At 35.1% G+C, this 22,910-nt stretch overlaps 1 protein-coding gene across 1 annotated transcript in view; it reads left to right on the top strand.

Annotated features, from left to right (window-relative positions):
- Nucleotides 1-10,557, top strand: part of calcr (calcitonin receptor) — a 47,050-nt gene extending 36,493 nt beyond the window's left edge. Inside the window, exons 11-16 of the mRNA XM_026288799.1 lie at nucleotides 1,689-1,842; nucleotides 3,387-3,447; nucleotides 3,546-3,612; nucleotides 3,993-4,211; nucleotides 4,299-4,340; nucleotides 7,952-10,557. Coding sequence (XP_026144584.1) covers nucleotides 1,689-1,842; nucleotides 3,387-3,447; nucleotides 3,546-3,612; nucleotides 3,993-4,211; nucleotides 4,299-4,340; nucleotides 7,952-8,173 — 765 coding nt within the window. The 3' untranslated portion in view covers nucleotides 8,174-10,557. The remainder of the gene's footprint in view (nucleotides 1-1,688; nucleotides 1,843-3,386; nucleotides 3,448-3,545; nucleotides 3,613-3,992; nucleotides 4,212-4,298; nucleotides 4,341-7,951) is intronic.
- Nucleotides 10,558-22,910: the final 12,353 nt, after the last annotated feature.

The following is a 22,910-nucleotide window of genomic DNA, read 5'->3' on the forward strand; positions in this document are numbered from 1 at the left end:
CCCCAGTCTCAAGGAGAAGAGTTTAGAGACAGAGACCCACTTTTAGTTTTAAACCCTCCGTTTCTGACATAGTCTGACAAGAATGCCATTGCATATCAAGGACATTTGAATTGAAGTAAAGAAGCCTTGACTTCTAAAGGAAAGCTGTGCGTGGAGAGTAACATGTGCGAGGACTTGCTGCCAGTTGTGTGGGTGCAGCAGGTAGATGAGAGCTATGGACATATGGTAAAATGTTCATCTGGATGACTGATGTGTTGTTGGGAGGTGTGTGTTCCAGAGCTCAGAGGATTGAGAATAGACACTTTTGCCAGCATTTTCTAATTAAAACTGCACACATGTTCTTAAAAAGGAGCCAGAAAAGGAGCATCTCAAACATGTAGAGATTAATGTCAAAGAGATAGAAATGGACAAAATAAATATTCTGCAGGTATTTGTGAATGAACTCAGAATGTGAACTTACGTTTCTGGAACCTGTTTAAAAAAAATTAAATTGTGAATATTTAGTCTAAACTGTTCTTATGGACAACTGAAAAAAATAAACACTGCCAAATGTAGTTAATAAACTGCAACAAATGATCCTAATCCACTATCTATTATCCATCCTAATAATATGCATGATTAGAATAGCAAAATAAATGTACTTTTGAAGGAGAAAATGCTTTCCATATTTTTCTTGATGATCTCAAAGCTGAGCCGTCCACAAAAAAAAACTTTATGGTATTTTGATGTGAATCCATCTGTCACTTAGTAATTTGGCTGAAAGTAAAACAACATTTGGATCAGTGTCTGTTCAATGTGTTAGGCTGTTAAATCACACTTCTGCTGTTGTTTATGCATTTACACAATTGTCACTTGTCCTAATCAGTCTATGTCATGTTAATAATTTCACAAATGGACCCTTTTCACATTCAGACGTTGTTTGGGTCAACCTCAACAGTGGTGAACAGAACGGTGAAACCATAACAAAAATAATTTTTGTGTTCTCAGTTGTCCCCACAGCAAAATATCGAGAGATTAATTATGTTGGTCATAGAGATAAAGAGATAAAGCTGTCAAACTTGCCATTATTCCCTTTGTGTAATTTAATGCCAGTGAAAGAAAACACAAATTATAAGGCTGTAAATGTACATTAAATCATTAAATGAAAATATGAAAAACTTGAAAACTGAAAAACGATGTTAATAATGTTGTATGTACAGTTCATGAAATTGATAGTAATAATAATTTTGGAAACACTTTAGTATAGAGTCCAATTCTCACTATTAACTAGTCGTTACAGTATTTTTAGCATGCATATTGATAACATGGCTGTTTATTAATAATTACAAAGCAAATATTCTGCATGACCTTATCCTACCCCTTACTAAACCAAACTATTAATAACAAGCACATTATAAGTTTACTGAGGCAAAAGTCAATGGTTTGTTAATAGAAAGAATTGGACTTTAAAATAAATTATGACCATAATTTTTATCAACCAGCTGAGGACAACTGCATTCGTTATTGAATGCAGTTATCTTAACTAGACCAGAACCAAACCAGCATAAATGAGCATGGACCATGGTCATTTACATTGCCGTAAGCTAGTTTTTTCAGCAGGGCTGTCCTGTCAGATTTCATTTTTGCCTAAATTGCCTGTTGCAGTGAAACTTAAAGCACCTGTCTACTTCATTTTCCCCCTTTTGCAGATTGGCTGCAAGGTGCTTCACTTCTTCCACATGTACATGCTGGGCTGTAACTATTTCTGGATGCTCTGTGAGGGGATTTACCTGCACACGCTGATTGTGGTGGCCGTATTTGCCGAGGAGCAGCATCTGCACTGGTATTATCTTCTGGGCTGGGGTGAGTCTCTGCCAGCTCTGCTGCCCCACTGCTCCTAGTTTTGCTTTCCCATCTGTCAGCAAACCCTAAATTGTAAATATGAACACCCTCCCTGTTTGCTCAGCACGGAGTGTAGCGTGACCTGTTTTCATAGGCAGCTGTTTCATCAGTCTTTGCTCCATAATTTATTGGATACATTTGCCCGTGGTCATGTCCTCCTGCTCCATAAACAGAAAACACTGTCGACGGCACAAACACTTGTTTAAACACAGACAAATCAGCTAATCCACACTTAGGAAACAATGTGCTGGACATTTGTGGATGTTTGCGGTTCATGGTTTGATAGTCCCATGAACTGGCAGTTTTATGATGACGGTTTACGGAAGATCAGGCCCTAACTGTCTTGTTTCAAATGTTCTTGTTTCACTCTCTTGTTATGACTTACATTTACCCATGAAAAAAAGCAGAACAAAAATGTTTGTAGAATGTCCAAGTTAATCTTGAACCCTAGATGTATTATAAAAGTAGTTAATAGCTATGATTGCATCCAAAGATGCAAATTGAACTAATGCACAAACTGGAATATTGCATAAAACATTTGCGAATAAACCACCATTTCCATCGAAGCAAAGAGAACAAAATCATCACTTCCTGATAAGCTGACGCTAAATATCACTAAGAAAAGTAGGGGGAATAAGTACTCACGTAACTTTTTTGATGCGCATGGTGGTATGCGGTAAATGTGATTCCATTGTAGTTTATGCAAATTTTTCCGAATCAGAAAAAAAGTTTATCCGGTCCCTCTTTATATTAAGTGGCCTTAACTACTATGTACTTACATCAAAAAATAAATACAATGTACTTATAGTGTTCATATTGTATTGCAACTTTTCTTTTTGCTGCTATTGAGGTGGGAAACAGGTAAGGTTAGGGACAGATTTGGTGGTATGGGTAAGTTTAAGGGTTATTACGTGTAATTATACATGTAATTACAGAAATTAATTACAGATGTAATTATGTGCAGATATTTTTCAAATATAAGTACAATGTAAAAACATGTATGTACACAATAAGTGCATTGTACCAAACTAATAATTAAAATTTAACTACATAGTAGTTAAGGCCACTTAATATAAAGTGGGTCCGTTTATCCTGTATGCATACATTTTTTATGTGCATTTTTAGAATTGATGCGCATCTTGGCATTTCCATCCAGCATTTTTTATGCGATATTCCAAAATGCCTATAAAAATAGGTGGATGGAAACATAGTGAATATCATCGATGCATCTTTTTCCAAGTCATCTGAAGATATTCAATGATATCAGTCATTATTCACTGATAATCGTCCCCTCCAGTGCCCAATTCCTCATGCATCAAAATCAATTTAGTTTATTTAGCCTATAGATGCTGAGTTTGTACAGCGCTATGATTTTAAATACTTCAATAAATCAAGTGATCAAGTCATGGCTTGGCGTCTAATAACAGTTACAGTGTTATCAATCATTTTACATTATAGGTATAATATTTCGTGTTTGACTAATGTCTCAATTCTCCTTTCAACAGGATTCCCCTTGGTGCCTGCATCCATCCATGCTGTGGCGAGGAAGAAATACTTTGATGACAAGTGAGTAATGTTCACTGCTTTTCAGCAGTAAATACAGAAGACAGGCCAGGTTTAGTGGACAGTGGGTCTGATATGGGATTTATTATATTTTCCACTAGCTGCTGGATGAGTGTGGAGACACATCTGCTCTATGTGGTTCACGGCCCCATCATGGCAGCTTTATTAGTGAGTCAGCGTCTTTTACATTTATTGAATATATTTCTTGGTTATATTAAGTTTTTGCATATATTCACACAGCGTTTATTATGTATTTGCCCCGAATAATCCATTTGAATATTGAAAAAAAACTTGAGTATGCTTACTGTTGAGGAAAACTTTTAATGCAATCTGATGTTCTTGGTGCAAAAATGACAAATATTGCATTTAACATCTCATTAGATCGCTTTTTTGTTAAAATTGGATTATCGAGTCAGTGGCTTTGTTCATTCACAGTTAATCAAGCTTAATTGTGGCAACGCTGTGTGAAATAAAAATCTAAATAGAGCATGTTAGTTAAGGACTGTTTAGAGAACAATGGAATTTATTTTGATTTTTTTATTTTGTAGGTCAATTTATTCTTTTTGCTGAACATAGTACGGGTTTTGGTGACCAAACTGAGAGATACGCATCGAGCTGAGTCTAACATGTATATGAAGGCAGTGAGGGCCACCCTCATTCTGGTGCCCTTATTGGGCATTCAGTTCGTCATCTTCCCTTGGCGGCCAGAGAACCGCTTGGCAGGAGAGATATACGATTACATCATGCACATATTAATGCATTACCAGGTAACTCAGACTAGATGTTAACTCTTTTTACTTGTGGAGCACACTTCAAAATGATTGCTAATGCTTCTGTGTTTTCTGCTTTGCAAGGGATTGCTGGTGGCAACCATATTCTGCTTTTTCAATGGAGAGGTAAGTTAACTGAGCAATATCCTTATAACACATAACTGCATATTTCACTCAAATTGTGGCCTTATTTACTATGGGAGCTTGTTTCTGTCAAGAAAAAAAAAACTATTTTTTTCTTTTTTTTTATCATCTTTTTATCTCACAATTCTGATATCTTTGTTGTTGTTGTTTTTTTTCTAAATTGCAAAATATGTACCACTGAATAAAAATAATAATAATTTGTCCAAATTTTTCTACTTTATATCAGAATTTTCTCAAAATTATTTTTATATCTTGCAATTCTGCCTTTAAATCTCACAATTCTGAGAAAAAAAACTGTGATTTAAACTCAGACTTGTAAGAAAAAAAGACTAGATTGTGAAATAAAAAGTCACAATTACTTTTTTTTTATTCTGTGGCAGAAACACACTTCCATAATGTACCTTACGTCATTCAGTTTTAAGTTTTTAAAGAATATAATTATTATTTTCCTTGCAAAATCACAAAACCCTCATAAAAGTACTGTTGTTCATGAGACTTGTTTGTGTTAGATAATTCACACTTAAACTAAAAAACTAAACTAAAAAAATAGTGTGGCAAGATGTCTCTTGTCAAAGGTGTGATGTCAAATTTCACATGTATTTCAACTAAACTTGAATCGCCAGTTTGAATATATGGAATGGAGAAGGACTTTCAAGAGGTACCTCAGACTATCAGTGAAAAACTATCGAAATTTTCAACCCTTTTCTGATAAAAACTATCAAATGCCTTCAGATGACTTCAGGATTCAGGTTTTATGTGACATGAGGCTGACTAAATAATGACAATTACTTGCCACATCACATTAAAGAATGTCAAAATAATGCCTTATAAAAGAAATGTCATCCTTATAAAAGGGGCTAAATTTAAGTGAAACCACCCCCTGTGAAGGACGCAACCTTTGGGATAGCTTGACGTTTTGTCAAAACACCAAATTGCTTGTGGCTGGTGATCAGGAAGTCAGTGAGGCGTTCAGCCAGTTTCTGGTTGAGTACCTGCCCATGTTGTGCAACTGACACATTGATTCAGACATGGTTGATGCCACTTCCCTCTATGATCTTTCAGGAAGCACACATGATATGACTGGTGACTTTTATTGCTTTTAAGAATACTTTAACAAAAGCTTTAGGGAGTAACAGTCTATGTGTCTAAACTAGTGTTCCTCAATAGACGGCCCGCGGGCCATACCCGGCCCACAAAAGAAAACAGTCTGGCCTGCGCTAATTTCAAATAATATGGCATGAAAATTCATATACAGCATCAGTTTTTTTTTTTAACAAAGTCAAGTAGAGGACCCCAGTTTTTATAAAATGTGTCAGTGGAACCTCTTAAAGCTACAAATTTTCTAACCATGAAAAAGTGGGAGGAGATTTAGAAGACTTCCAGTGTAGTAAAATTAGTCTGTGAGCTATCAATGAGGCAAAGGCAAGTACATTACCATACTCTGTGTCTAAACTAATAATCTTAATCTAATAACCAGGTTTATATATTTATCATCAATAAATCAAACATTTTTAAATCTCATACATTTTAACTCACTGAATATTGTCTGTTCCACAGCAACTTTTTAACGGAAAAAAATTGAACTGATTTCAAACAAATGTATGCAGATTTTAAGCTACTTAAATGCATTTTAAAAAGATGAGTTATTAAATTAAATCAAATAGACGCAAATAGTTAATAATAAATAATGCATGATTTTTTTGAGAGCAGAAATCTTGCCTGTTTCATTTATGCATGACTTCACATTAAATTAAATGTCACATTAAATGTATTAGTTCTGTAAGTTCATATGTTCAAACTGAGTAAGTCAAACGGATGGAAATTTTATTTGATTAAATTCATGATTCCTAAATGTAGGCTTAAACTTCTTTCAAGTAGCCTGATTGAGATCATTATACGGACTCTGATATATTTTTCTCAAGGGCTGGTCATAATCACAAAAGACGGAGACATTTCTCACGTCGTGTATTTTCACATTCACTAAACATCTATTTGAAAGCCAGACGCTTTCAACGTTTCTCTGGAAGCGAGGGGGTGCATGAAAAGAGTATTAAGTGGCAGTAAATACCAACAAGCACGTCAAAGTACATTTACCAGACTTGAGGAAAACAGACTTAGAGCACTTATGCATGACAAAACCAAAACAATGAAGAGACAGTTTCATTCGAATACTCAGCATGAGGTTCCTGGCATGAACTTGAATGGAATGAATTAGCGCCTTTCATCCGCCTATGTGTAAAGTCATGTTTTAAACATGCTGAATTATTTCTGGGCCTGGAAAATGGGTCAATTATTAGCCTATGCATGAGCAGCCAGCTCGCATCAGCATCAGCGCGTCTACAAACTATTTGGATGTGTCCTAAGCACAGCTCCAGTTTCAGGACAATAAAAGAGCCACTGACACAGAATAATATTTTCTTTGTGGTGGTGTTTGTTTACCTCAGCGGAATGATTCGTTCTCGTCTAATGTCCTTCCAGCATGCCCCTGTCTCCTTTAGACTGCGCCTGATCCAATATCCTCCTTTTGTTAAGTGTTAAAAATACACAGAGCGGTAATTGGCACTTCAAATTCAGTTATGATAATAATAGATTAATATAATTCCCACATTCTCCAAATCCACTAAATACACAGAGGTTGAAATAATAACATAATTTAACCTTAAATGGTACTCAATTAATCAAAACACATAAGTGCAAGTCATTTTTCTCTTTAAATTAACTCAGTGCAGTTTGTCAAATCACAACATCCTGACAATTGTACTTTTCTGGGACACCAGATGTACCGGATTAAAACAGATGTTAAACTAAAACCTGCCACATGAAATTGCTTTAACGTTCAATTCAGTAAAAGCTGATTTTTTAACGATTTAAATATATTGCATATTGAATGTAGCAAACGATCATAGACTGTGTTTAAATCAAGTTCGTCTTCAAGGATGGCTATAATAAAACTACAAAGACTCAAAGAATCTTGTGAGTGAGGAGACGTCTGAGCACAAGGAAAAATGACTATAGCTGTTGCCAATTTCATTACACATTCAAACTTTGTACACATCACTGGCGAATGCACAAGGACAGCCAAAATCATAAAAATGTAGGGTCAGGTTTTTTAATTTTTTTTTATAAATTCTTCAGAAACTAAGAAAACAAAAGATGACAAAATATTCCTATTTCAAATAAATACTGTTCTTTTGAACCTCCTATTGATCAAAGAATCCTGTAAAAATGTATTATGATTTTTATATTATAACATTATTACTAGTATGGGTTTTATAATAATAATAAACGGTTCTTGAGATTCAAATAAACATATTATAATGATTTCTGAAGGATCATGTAACACCGAACACAACGAAGAATCACAATAGAGTAAAATTGAAAATACTTCTTTTAAATAGTTATAATATCTGACAGTATTCCTATAATACTGGATGTTCGATCAAATAAATGCAGCCTTGGTGAGCATAAGAGACTTTTCTAAATATTCTACTGACCTCAATCTCTAAATGATGCATTATGACACAAAGGTGAAGGCTTAGTGAAGATTTGAAATAAGTAAAAGTTCTATTGTAACAGACTGTAACATGTTGCAGGTCCAGGGAGCTCTGAAAAGGCAGTGGATGCAGTACAAAGCCCAGTGGGGTCAGCGGCGGCGCGAGCACTGCTCCATGAGATCCACCTCCTACACCGCCACCTCCATCACTGAGGTGCCCGCCTTCATGTACCATAATGACTGCAACAGTGAACACTTGAACGGTAAACAAACAGAAGACTCCGAGCTAGTGGCCCTCAAGACGGCCGACACATACGCGTAAACATTTGAAGAGAAAGATGATACTGGGAAAGAGAGTGATTCAATCGAACTGGAGACTGGAGACTCAGATTGACTGAACGTTCGCAAACTCCCCGACTCAGACAGCACTTAAGCGCTGACACCAGAACATTCAAAGCCTTGTGTTGGCAAAGCCCTTTCTGTTGAAATATTATTCTAAGGCTTTGTTTATATTCTCTTCAACTCTGCTTCTGCGAGTTGAAATGCAAAGGAAACGTTAAAAAATACAGACATGGGATGCACTTTTTAAAATGTCATACTAAAGCTGCTAGTGTCAGGCTCCTCTCACATCCTTTTTGGGCCCGTGGCCACAAATGAAAAAAGAAACTTTGCAAAAAACCAAAGGATGTGTTGATTTGTGAGTGTTTCTCTAAAGCCACTGGGAAGCGGTCCTCCAGAGGACAGGCTATGCTCATCTGTCTCTGAACAAAGGAAAGCTCTTCTGTGCCTGAATCCTGTTCCTGATGGTGGTGAAATGTCAAAGGAGGTTACGAAGATCTGTCTGACGGTCATTTCGCATTTGAAAATAGCTTTTTATCTGTCTTGCGAGACTCCTGACTGCTTTATTGTTTTTGCAGCTGTACTTTTCTGCCTCGTCTTTGTTGCGAAAGGGGGTGTGGAGGAAAAGATGAACAACATGGACAAATCTAGGACTGCTTAAAAGCAAATTTATAAACCTGTGCATAGATATGCACAAAAATGTATTCCGTAAACAAAAACAAAACAAAATATATATATATATTGAATAAGCTCCCGTGTTTTAGAGTGCAGATTGTATTTATGAAAGTCTGATTTCAAGGCATATTTTCAGTGTTCTGGAGTGCTACTTTACCAGCAAGTGTATTTCCTCTTGGAAACCAAAATCCACGTTTCATGAATGCACCAAATTTACTTCACGTTTTCAACTAGTGATCATTATCCACTTTTCTTCACTTGCCATTGTTTGAACACAAATTACTGATGGGACTCACTGATTTATGCAAAAAATAAGAAGCGCCAAATGAAGAAATTAGAGCAAAATAAATTGTGTAAACTATGTGGGGTCAGTAAAAATTTTTTTTTTTTTAAAGAGATTAATACTTTTATTCAGCATGTGTGCATTAAAGTGACAAATACGAATTTTGCATTGTTACAATATTTTTTAATACATATATTTAGTTTCTTTTGAACTTTCTATTTTTCAAAGGATCCTAAAAAATCTCTTCACATGTTTCCTAAAAATAAGAAACATCATACTGAAGACTGGAGTAATGTCTTCTGAAATATCAGCTTTGCCATCAGAGTAATAAATTACATTTAATTTTTTTTTTTTTTTTTAATTTGAATAATTTAAAATTGTAATAATATTTGACATTATTAAAAAGTTATACTCTATTTTTAATCAAATAAATGCAGCCTTGGTGAGCCTAAAATACTTTTTTAAAATATATATAAAATCATTTAGACCACAAAATTTTTAACTGCTAGTGATACATACAAAAGCATACATATATTGTAGGTTTGCAAATGTTATTAAAATCAAAGCAACCCATCTTTCTAAGCCTGAAGAAATGATGTCGTCAGAAATACTTTGGTGTTTTCTGAAACTAAATGTAGAATAGCACGCCCACATACAGTGCAGTATATTTAAGCGTGTGTAGACTGGACGACTGTGAGGATAACAAGACCCTCTTGGCTCAAATCAGCCGCGTCTGGGATGCATGTGATGACAGGCAGCTGTCACCGAGTTGGCATTACCTGTCACAAGAATGCAGTAACAACTTACTCAGATATCAAATGCACATGTGCAACTACAATGAAAGTGTTCTTTATAAATGCATCATTATCTGCTAAATGAGAATCAAATACCTTATTGTTTAAACATCACATGCAAAAATCAGTTTAAGGATTTACATTATAGGAATGCTCACATTTCCTAACAATGTGAATTTATCTATTCAATACAACAATTCTCTGGAAACAAGCAAGTCTCTTTTTTCTGTATATTATAAATATAATTTTTTTTGTTACTTTGGACTACAACACTGTACTTGTACTTAAAAGAGATGTTTAGCTGTACATAGTGTTGTGTTTCAACCGGTTTGAGGTGAAATTGTGACAGTTGGGTCATTCTTTGTGAGCTGTGTCAGTATCTTGGACTTGGTATTTACCATGTAATTGTTTTAGTCTAACGTGAAATTGATTTATCATGGTGTAAATACAACACGTCATTAAGCTTGTTTGAGCTACAGTTATAAGTTTGAAGTCAAAAAGTGACATTTCTTGCTCATGTTTTCAAAGTGTCTGTTGCTTTTATTGGAGATGTCACTAAAAACTATTGTGCTCTCAGAATTTATATATATATATATATATATATATATATATATATATATATATATACTGACAATCTTTCACCTCTTTGTAATTGTCCATATGTAAAAACTCTGCCTCTACATTGTACATAAAATATGTGACCCTGTTTATAATTTGCATATATTTTTATACATTATATTATACACACATCCCAAATATTCTTTGCTATTTAAAGCATAAATTCATCTTACTCATATCTCAGAAACTAAGGCATATGTCTGATTCCCTTGGTTTGGCATTTCAGTTTAAAGGTTTAACTTCATGGCTAATCACATTCAGTGTAATTGACTTTTGTGACTAAGATGTGGTTTGATCTGTCCCGAGGGTGTGGAAGCTCAGACAGCAGTTGATGATATTTCTGGCAGAGCCGGTGTCACATCCACTAACCATCAGCCTCTACAGGTGCAGGACTGACAAATGTCCTTTGTTTGTCCGTTCAGACATGGCCAGAAAAACATCTAAACTGATTTGGATAAACATACTTGGTTTTAATGTTCCATCGTTAAAATATTTAGGACAGTGAGAAATCTTCCTAATGAGACTGAAAATAACTTATTTTATTTTTTAAATATGAAGAACTTGTCCTAAATAGGCCATGAATATTAAATATTTGGCCTTTCTGTTGTCAGTATTATCATTATTCATGAAGAATTTGATGTATATAATTGGATTTAAATATACAAGGTAATGTCTTAAAATATTAATTGAATCTGTAGAGGTTTCAAACTGTTATACGAATCTCCTGATCTAATTGATCTGATACATTATTTATGATCTGAGTGATGATAAAATGATAAAAGGATCTATGAATTCCTGATTGCATTTTTCATCTCGAGTCACAAAATGCAATTGTTTCAGCTGATGTGTGAGTATAAAGGTTTTGTATTCAATCGACTATGTCGTCCATAAACATACACTGTGGATTTATCTCAAGTTTCATTCTGAAAATGATTTTTCGTTGTAATCATTTATTTTCTATCAGAGTTTCATTTGCTATTGATCCAGAGATGACAGTCTAGTGATGTTGTTGTTTTGTTCAGAAATTTCAATCAGATATATATTTATGAAAATGTTCGCTGTGGTCTCTCTTTACTGACTTCTGGTTTTGAAAAGCGAAGGATACTGGCGTTTTGATATTTGCTTTCTTTTTGGTTGGTTTCGGTTACCAAATTTGCATATTATTGTTTTTGGGAAGACAGAAATTACAAACAGATGATTTAAAAGAATATTTTCAGTTAAGTTCAGTCGACATAATTTTGTGGCATAACGTTCATTAACATTGTTCTCCTAAAAATAAAAGGCTAATATCCAGGTTACAGTGATGCACTTACAATGGAAGTGAACAGGGGCCCATTAAGCAGTAAAAGTGTGTAAATGATCAATTTTAGATATTCTGAAGTTGTAAAATTGGTAACACTGTAATTTTACACAGAAAATTTATTTTTTTTCCGCTCTAAAATCATGTTACTTACCATTGAATCAGCAAGATTTACACCATTCACTTCTATTGTAAGTGCCTCGCTTTAAATCAGCATTTTTTTTTGCTGTACTTTTTAAAGAAAAACAGAGTCATGTCAAAATGATTTTTTTATGGTAATCAACATGCTGAGTTCAACTTGTACTGAACCTGGAATATTCCTTTAGGCATTCCCGCTGACTTCTCTTAAGCTCTTACAATGAATCAAATCACAACCATTCAGTTCTGAAAACTCTGAACTGAACAAACACCAGTCTCTGCTGATGTCACGTCACGCACCACTGTGAGATTAATATTTAGTCTTGTCGGGGGAAGTGGTACATCATCACACGCATACACAAAACACTACATAACATGACAATCGTGAGCCTTTGATTCTGCTTTTCTCCAGGCGTTCGAATCTCTTTCATCTCTTTGTGCTGAAGACAATGAGTGTGGGTTCGAATTAATCACAAACACTACTGATTGTATCGTGACTTAATAACTGTGCAATCTGGGAGCCCAGAGGGATATATGAAAGAGAATCACTCGGTACAGCTGTATGAACACAGATATACAATTATCATTCTCAATAAATTATTTCCATAAGCCATTTGTGCATAATAGCTAAGAGATGAGACCCAAAGTGATCCCACTGCATCAAGAAGATACAACTATCATGCATTTTTGCATTTAAAATGACAGTTTCTTTCTTATTATAATAAATATTTGTTATTGTAAAATCTGGACAAAATTTTGTGATAATATAATTATGACATGCTCTATTAAAGATCACAAGATTGTCTTTATTATAAAACAGCCTGAATAATTATTTTTGTAAAGTTCAACAAGAGTTTAAAAATTATGCATATAAGTGGAAAAATAGGCAGAGAACATTTATGAATGACAATTTTCTTTTGCTCAAAACTTGTCATTAATGTGCAAGTTTAATGATGTTTGTGTCAAGAAGGATTAAACTGGAGTCTGGCTCTAAGACGTTGCTGGTAATTTGTGTTTACTGAGTCTTCAGGCGATAAGCGGTGGCTAAACCAGGCTAATTTTTCGTTTGTTCTGCAAATGGGATATATAACAAAGTCCTTTTAGGCAAGTCGTGCCACTCGGCTGCCATCTTGGCAACGTCTCCGGGCAACTATTTCAGACTAATAAGACCAGGCTCCTATCTAAATGAATGGGCAGAGAGTCAGAACCTCATCTTTGCCATTATGGGTTTTCCTTATATAGTTGTATTGAGGACTGAGGAAGTGGCATGTCTCTTATAAATTGTGTCGGATATATAAACACTTAAGAAAGTTACTTTTTCCTGGTTACCGCTGGTATCTTGCCGAGTGTTTTTGTGGGAGACTTTTAGCTTTGTTTCAAGTCTCAGCCTGAGGCCATTACAGCCTGAAGGCATGATGGGAAGATCTTCAGCTCTATAAAGCCAGAGTGACAGATTCATTAAAAACCATCAGCTTGGTAACACACAGGTACACGCGCAGACCTGAACTGCTGTAAATGTTTCCAAGATTGTTCTTTGAGAAATACAAATGGTGAATATGAATATATTTGAATAGCATGTAAGGTAAATTTCCATTTATCACCATGATGAATTCCTCAGAGCTGTAAGACTTCATCTGAATGCAGCTGTCAGGTCTCTGGATTCATACCGCATGGTAGAGCTTTTCATTAGGTATCAATTATCTCCCACGACTACTTCTATTAATATGCAAGCAAAATGGAAACAATGGCTAAGACAAGTTTGAGAAGAAACAAATAGCTTTTTTTCTAAAACATCACTCTGTGCCATTATCAAGTACAGTGATTTTCTAAAGCCAGACTCCATTAACAACGACTGTGGGACTTACTGAACAAACTGTTCTGTATACTGTTATCCTGCAGAACATTTTTTATATATACATTTTTATAAAAAAAGAAAAAGACAACACAAGTAAAATTATTTACTTTAATTAATTTAAATAATTAACTTTATTTTAAGGTCCATTTCTCACTATTAACAAACCATTAACTATGACTTTTGCCTCAGTAAACTTCTAAGAACAGTCCTTCAGAAGAAGAACTGGACTGTTGCCCAGTGGTCCAAAGTCCTCTTTTCAGATGAGAGCAAGTTTTGTATTTCATTTGGAAACCAAGGTCCTAGATTCTGGAGGAAGGGTGGAGAAGCTCATAGCCCAAGTTGCTTGAAGTCCAGTGTTAAGTTTCCACAGCCTGTGATGATTTGGGGTGCAATGTCATCTGCTGGTGTTGGTCCATTGTTTTTTTTTGAAAACCAAAGTCACTGCACCCGTTTACAGAGAAATCTTGGAGCACTTCATGCTTCCTTATGCTGACCAGCTTCTGAAGATGCTGATTTCATTTTCCAGCAGGATTTGGCACCTGTTCACACTGCCAAAAGCACCAAAAGTTGGTTAAATGACCATGGTGAAGGTGTGCTTGACTGGCCAGCAAATTCACCAGATCTGAACACCAAAGAATCTATGGGCTATTGTCAAGAGGAAAATGAGAAACAAGAGACTAAAAAAACACAGCTGAGCTGAAGGCCATTGTAAAAGAAACCAGGGCTCCATACCACCTCAGCAGTGCCACAAACTGATCACCTCCATGCCAGGCCAAATTGAGACAGTAATTTTAGCAAAAGGAGCCTCTACCAAGTATTGAGCACATGTACAGTAAATGAACATACTCTCCAGAAGACCAACAATTCACAATTTATTTTTTTTGGTCTTATGAAGTATTCTAAGTATACTAATAATATTTTTTTACATTTTTTTTGACAACGAGTAGCAAAGATGAGGAAGCTGAGATTTAGCGTTTAAACTGATCAATGTCTGTCGGGGTCTAGAGCTCTTTCTAGAGCTTAGTTAAATAGTAAGTAAGTTTAAGCCCCTGTGCTCTGATCACGTCTGCTGGGAGCACAAAGCATCGCCTGCATCAGCTTTGATGCAAACCCATTAGGTAGAAAAAAAGCATAATCGTGATTATACAAATAGAAGGAAACTCTCTATTGGCACTTCACAGAAAATCCCACAAAACCTGACCTTTAATTTCTCCCCATGCCTGCCTCTTTCTTTCAGCAGAGAAATCACACGCAGGACAGTGGGAAAGAAGAATGGAGCAGGATGAATAGCTAATGGGTGGAGAAGGATACACACCAATGTCAAATGTCTTTGCCGTGGCCCTGGAAATGATCCTCCAAGTGACCTCCCACTCAGAGTGTTTCTGCAGGAATCAGCAAGTCATTCCCAAGAGCCTCATTCAATAACACATGACCTCTGATCATGCCAGCACATTTGACAACCGAAAGTCAGTTGATGTACTAATGTGATTTAAAAATATTAAATACGAAATATAATTAAACACTCACTCTCAAAAAATCCCTACAACTTTAGAAGGAACCTTTAACATCCACAGATCCTTTCCATTGCACAGAAGCTCTTTATAGTGGAAAATGGTTCTTTGGGTTTTTTTAGGGTTCTTCAGAAAGTGGTTGTTTCAAGAACTGTACTCTAAAAGGTTCTATTTGGAACCAAACATGGTTCTTCTATGGCATTACTGTGGAACCGTCTTTGGGGACTTTTATTTGTAAGTGCTAGTATTGTATGCAGAGATCTTGTTTTCAAGAAGTGAATTTCAGAAGTGAAGGTGTCAGCTGTTTGGCAGAACATATGCATCTGGTACATTCATCAGATGATATTTATCTGTCTAGATTTGAGGAACAAACCTCTTTTTTCAAAAAGAAAAAACTAGATTTTGACAAATAACCTTTGAACTCTGGACATGTCATATATTCTATGGAAATAAAGTGCATTATGAATTTGTGTTTTAGCTTTGACAGATATAAAACAGCTGTCCGTTTTTTTTTTCTTCTTCTTCCTGAATGAATTCCTGAGATTTTACCCACCAAACAATGTTTAATGCCATTTTATGAACAGGTCTTTGATTTAACGCTGAGCTAAGTGGTTACATGAATACATGAATAATATGAATAATAAACTATTTAATCACAATGTTACTCACTTGAACATTTATAATAGAGCTCTAAAATTCACAATTACCACATGCTGTCTTAATGTACTAAAACAACACATCATTTCTCTCAAACACTGTTTACAGACAAAAACATGAACACTTAACCAAAAAAAAAAAAAAAAAAAAAAAATCAGCATTATATTGTATTGAGACAGAGGCCACCATCTGGTCAGTTTTTGAAAGCAAACTTGTATGTCTCCATTTATCATCCTGTGTGTTTGGTTTGGTTTGGTGGTGGAGGAAAGAAAAAAATAATGAAGCGAGCAAATTCATTTCAAATGCATTTCTTCAAAGCATTGTACTCAAGAAATATTTGCTTGGTTATGTCTACACTACTTGGACAGATGCAAAATCATGTCTAAACATAAGACCATTAAAAAAATCATTGTATAGCACTCTTGAATTTGTTCAAGTTTAAACATGCTATTATGATGATTTGAAAGCATGTCTGATACACACAGACTGCTTTAGGTTTCAGATGCAACCGATATGTTCGTGAAAACAAAATGCACGTTCATTGTCAGCCAAGTGCATTCAATACAGCAATCAATGCATATTTACCTAAACTTTAAACCTTTGCTGCAAAACAATCACTAGTATTTCCTTCGAGAAATGTAGTTTCCAAATCATATGCATCATTATGAAGTTGCAGTTGACTCGTAGCAACTGGGGATCTGCTAATCCTTCAATCACCATCACCTCGGCCCACGTCCAGGCACAGAAACAGAGCGCATGGCCAAGAGGAGGGACGAGAGAACAGAGTTCAGCTCAGGATGAGGTGCACCTGACTTTCAACACCCGCTGTCCCACAAACTGAGCTGCTCCCTCGGTCACGGACACTGCTTCACTGCTTGCACATTTCTGGCAGCAAACCTTGGACTTTTGAAATATGAAATACATTGTCAAGTTTTTCGTTTTTTAGTTGAATTAACATACAATATTTCCTTGGCGATACTATATGAGTTATCCTCCTTAAAGGTGCTGTAGGGAACTTTTGTAAAAAAAAAAAAAATATTTTTTACATATTTATTAAACCTGTCATTTTGTCCAGACAGTAGAATATGAGACAGATAATCTGTGAAAAAATCCAGTTCCTCTGGCTCCTCCCAGTGGTCCTATTGCCATTTGCAGGAACTCCATCGCTCCCGGTAAAAAATAACCAATCAGAGCTGCGGTCCGTGTTCAAAATGTAGAAAAATGTTTATAATAAGCGAGTACACCATGAATCCATTTTCCAAACCGTGTTTTTGGCTTGTCCTGAATCACTATGGTGCACCTATAATAAGTGTTTATATTCGGACTATTTTAGATTGCTTCGGGGATACCGCGGCGGAGTAACCCAGTACCTTTGTGATTCTTCATAGACATAAACAGAGAGAAGTAGTTCCGGCTACGATGTTCTTCCGCAAGACGCAAGCAGTTCTGTTTATTAACCGCTAGAGCGTCAAAACTCCACTACCGCAGCTTTAATTCAATCACATTTAAAGCCAACAAGTAATTCGAAATGGGTGCATTTTTCACTTTTGAATTTCTTTAAAATATGTATCACAAAAATCATATATTTAAATATTTTTAAACTGCATTGTGCCATTTTAAGCTAAATTACTAAATCTAATTCCAAAGTACAGAAATTCCAAAGTGACCTCTATCTATCTATCTATCTATCTATCTATCTATCTATCTATCTATCTATCTATCTATCTATCTATCTATCTATCTATCTATCTATCTATCTATCTATCTATCTATCTATCTATCTATCTATCTATCTATCTATCTAGATGTCACTTTGAAATTTCTGTACTTTTTTTTTTTTTTTAATCATTTTATCTGAAAAATAACGTCTTAAGTATTAAACTGCACTGTGCCATTTTAAGCTAAACAAATAAAACAATAATATTTTGGTGATATTATGCCCCCGTTATCAAGGTTATGACTTTCATTAGCATTTTTTGAATCAGTAAACTGATTTTTGCATAAACATGAAATAGCAAAGCTGAAAACCAAACACCATTTTCTCTTCTGATAGGAATCTTGTCAAGCATGGAAAAAAATCAAATGAAGGTAGAACCTGCCAACATTTAAAATTTATATATATATATAATTTGAAATGCTGGCAGGTTCTACTCTCACTTGTATTTTTATACACACACAAGTTTCAGATTTATATTATATATATATATATATATATATATATATATATATATATATATATATATATATATATATATATATATATATGTATATATATATATATATATACATGAGAGAGAGAGAGAGAAAAAAAGAGAGAGAATATATATATATATATATATATATATATATATATATAGAGAGAGAGAGAGAGAGAGAGAGAGAGAGAGAGAGAGAGAGAGAGAGAGAGAGAGAGTAATATAAATAACAGAGAGCTTTCAAAGTAACAGCAGATTTCTGTTTTTTGTTTATGTTGGGGATACAAATGGCTCTCCTTTCATCGAATGACTTGTGTAATTTCTTTTCAAGTAAGGTTACAACTCGCATTGAAGACAAATCCAAAAATGGGTTGCATCCAAATGGCATTAATCTGGCAGGAAGACTACTGGCTGTGAGATTTGTTACTCTCTTACATTACAGAGCTCAGACTTTATGGAGCAGAACAATAATATCCATTCCTTCAGCCTCATAAAGCTTAGGACTCGCAGTGTGATCAGAATAATACTGGAAATGTCTTCATAAAAATCAAAACGCATAATTAAATCCTAAATGGGGTTTACGGTGCACAAAAATGTCCATAAAACAGTTTGTATTTCAATTAAACACTCTTTTAAAAGAAAGTGAGAGCCGTAGCTATAAACTGCTGACTCGGACGCCAAAGATCTCGTGTTTTAGCTTAGCAAGGTTTAAGCTTGCCTGTCTACTTTTGGAAAACCATCTGATCATTCACAAACTTGTGATACTGTAGCATTCAGATGGTATTTTGTATGAATATCCATGTAAACAAATGTTTTGCTGCTCTTTCACTTCTATCGACCAACCGCTTCTTTTCCCACAGACAGTCCAATTAAAGGCAGCGCTGAATCAATAAGACAAACTGACTGCAGAATAAATACACTTTCAACCTGCCATCTCGTGTTATGCTCAAGGTCTGAATTCTAGATATTGCTGGTTACCTGCAGAAATGGCAGATCTGATGTTGCTCAAGATATTGAGCTGTCCTCATATGCTGCCAATGGACCGTTTAAAGTCTAGAGACAGATTTATTACAGCCTCCTGCATAGTCAACATAACAATGCATAAGACTCATGATTAATGATGAAATTATATCTGATACATCTGCCTGTCAAAATAACCGTCTATGCACACATCAGCAAAAACACATCACGATAAAGTTCAACTGTTTCTCCACAAAATAAAAATCTTCATTGTCCCTGGATGTTCTATGAAGAGCCTTAAGCATCCACGGAACCTTTCTATTGTCGAAAATAAAGATTCTTTAGGCCATGTCTAATTTGGAAACATTTGAAAATGGCAGTTTCATTTTCAAAAGTTTCTCATCCAGAAAATAATGGAAAGTCTTTGTCATCTATCTTAGCCATGCGGAAATTGTAGCATAAGCTCACTGAGACCAGTTAGAATAAAGTTCTGAGTTATAATGAAGTTTGCTATTCATTTTATTAGTCTCAATAGACATTCCATCGCTGGTTTAAAACACAATTACAAGTAAATATTCTCTAATCTTTGCAGGACAAGTAACATTTACACTATTGAAAAAAAGGTTCCAAAACTGCGTTTTCACAGCAATGCAATTAAATGAAACTTTCAGTGAACAGTTTTGAAAGAATCTTTGGCAACACTTTACAATGGACCAATTCTTAACCAACTCCAACTAGTTGCATATTAGCATGCCTATTATCATAGTGGCTGTTTATTAGTACTTATAAAGTACATATTCTCTAATACATCCCTAATCCTACCCAATACCTAAACTTAACAGCTTTTCTTGCTATTAATAAGTAGTAAATTGGGAGTTTATTGATGCAGAATTCAAAGTTAAAGGGTTGGTTCACACGAGAACGAAAATTTGTCCATCTCCTTCTCACTCTCGAAGCAGCCTAGGTGTATGTGACTATTCTCTTTCAGAATAATCTAATCAAAGTTATATTAAAAATTGTCATTGCTCTTCCAAGCCTTTCAATGGGTTAAGCGGGTGTTTGTTGTCAGCTGTCTGTGGGACCCGGAACACTTGCAGGTAGAAGATGGAAGACGTATGCGTTAAAAAAGTTTCCTTACTTTAGCAAAGGAAACCCTGTCTCCTCTTGGCTTATTTCAAAATCCTCCGACGTTTTCTTTACAAATCCTGGTTTTGTGCTTCTAATTCGTGAGTAGCGTTTTGTTTTGTTCTTTCTCCACGCTCATCACTAACCACATCCACCCACACATCTTTTGGTTCTCCACAGTCAGCAGATATGCAAAAAAAAAAAGTGTTTTTTATCTTCCAAAAACACATGGATTCTCTACAGGGGGCCTTTATACACCTCCCCGGAGCCGTGTGAGGGACGTTTTATTACTGATGCGTGCAATCTTCTGAACAAACACCCGCTTACCCCCATTGAAAGGCTTGGAAGAGCAAGGACAATTTTTTATATAACTCTGATTGAATAATTCTGAAAGAAGGTCACATACACCTAGGATGCCTCAAGGGTGAGTAGAACATGGACAAATTTTCATTCTTGGGTGAACTAATCCTTTATGAACCTTAATGATTCAATAATGGAGAGAATTGGAAGCTTGTCATTTGTGTGATCAGGTATTCATAAATGTCCATTGTAATGCCTTACATCTTCTCATTAATAACTCTAACCTAAGTTAAAATTCAGAATCAGAATGAGCTTTATTGCCAGGTATGTTTATACATACGAGGATTTTGTTTTTATGACAGAATTGTTCGCAGTGCAACAGAAAATAAAAAAAGTAAAGTAAATGAGGAATAATAACCATTATAACACTTGAAAGTTTTCTTGTGAATTACATTACATGTAACAATTAAAAGGATAAGTATTATAATGCATTATAACTGCAATGCACTATCTATATAAGGCTTTAAGTAAATTGTTTTACCGATTTTCTTTTCTTCTTTTCTTAATATAAATAACATTTAAAAAATCTAAAGAACCTTTTGTGGAATGGAAAGATTCCATGGATGTTAAGGTTCTTCACAACTTACAAATATTTTAGAATACTACAAATACTATAGCGATATCATCAACTAAACTGAGCTGCACGATGACATCACTGAATCAAGAATGAGCTGAATATAACAGAAAATTCAGTGTTTTCCCTGTCATTTTGCATTATTACACACTATTTTTTCTATTTAATACTTAAAAGCTGATTTGACGCAATCTGTATTGTTAGTGCTATATATATATATATATATATATATATATATATATATATATATATATATATATATATGCCAGCAAAGAACCTTTAGCAACTCATAGCAGGAACATTATAATACTATTGGTACAATACACATCACATGACTAAATATTTTCAAATACCTTTCACAGTTCATTCAACAATGCAAAAGCTGCATTATTAGATGTTTCCACTTGTGAGAGAGTCGTCAAATCGCTAAGGTTTCACTGGATAAAAACGTCTCATTGCGGCCAAAATGTAGATAAAAAAAAGTGCATTTGCAATTGTATCTGGATTAATGTACACTATAAAGCAGCTTTGAATTATTCAAATGTTCTTTGCGCTGAGAAAAACAGTTATTTTAAGATTTTTTTGAGAAAACCAAATACTATAGTTCTTCGATAGCATTGCTGAAAAAAAAAAAAACCTCAACAACCTTTATTTTTAAGATTGCAGATGCATTTCCCAAGATGCCATTGTATTGAGCAGAAATGAGCTTGTAAACAGAAGCAAACTAACTCACTGACCCACAAAAGTGAAAAAACAAGTGACGGCGAGTCTGTCGAGCAGGTGGTGAGATGCTCCTGAAACAGAATGATGGGGGTGTTGTCAGGGTAACCTGCACAGATCCTTCAGGGCACTCGGTGCTCACATTTCCCTGTGTTTTTTGTTTACAGAGAGATGGATTGAGAAGGAAGATAAAGCTTGGAAAATGCCTCTACACCTGTGCATGGGATATAAATCCAGCTATGTAAGAATGTGGCTTTCACCATGGGACCAATAAGATTCAATAAGGCCTGGCATGAATTCCCTGGCCACTCATGTAAACCCGAGCAATCATACTGTATATAACTGAATCTGTCACCTCAGATGTCTCAATAAGACAAAGAAGAGCTTCGCTGAGTGACAGTGCAGCACTATTAGAGCTGAAGAACGGCTGATGCGAGCATCACGAAAATGTCACTGCTAATAATTAAGTAACTCTGTACTATGAAATCATTTACAATGTCAGAGGAGATTGGGTTCAACGCTATGAAGCTGTTGATCTGTAAAGGTCAATTAGGAAAAACAAGACAATTAGAAAAATGACAAGGCTTCAGGGTAATTAGTCCATGTGACTTTAAAAGGGACTGGTGTGCTAATTATTATTAAGCCTGTTGATCCTTCCTGATGGTCCTGTTTTTCCCCAATTAACCTTTTGCGGCACTGGACAAAGTACTGATCTGAGATTCTCAGCGCCCCACAGTTCAAGAAAACTGAAGATTACTTCAACTTCAACATGGCAAAATATATCAAACTTTTTTTTTTTTTGGTGTCTGAAAATATTTGCTTCAGTACATCCCAGTTTGCATACTATACTTCCTAAACAGAATTCATTTTTTTAATTATGTGTCCCAAATTGTAGTATGTTGAAATGAGCATCCCAAAGGTACTTCTAGGGCTACTATTTCCAGTAAAAATTCAA

Source organism: Carassius auratus, chromosome 19, assembly GCF_003368295.1.
Source record: "Carassius auratus strain Wakin chromosome 19, ASM336829v1, whole genome shotgun sequence".
In the NCBI taxonomy this organism is placed as follows: Eukaryota; Metazoa; Chordata; class Actinopteri; order Cypriniformes; family Cyprinidae; genus Carassius; species Carassius auratus.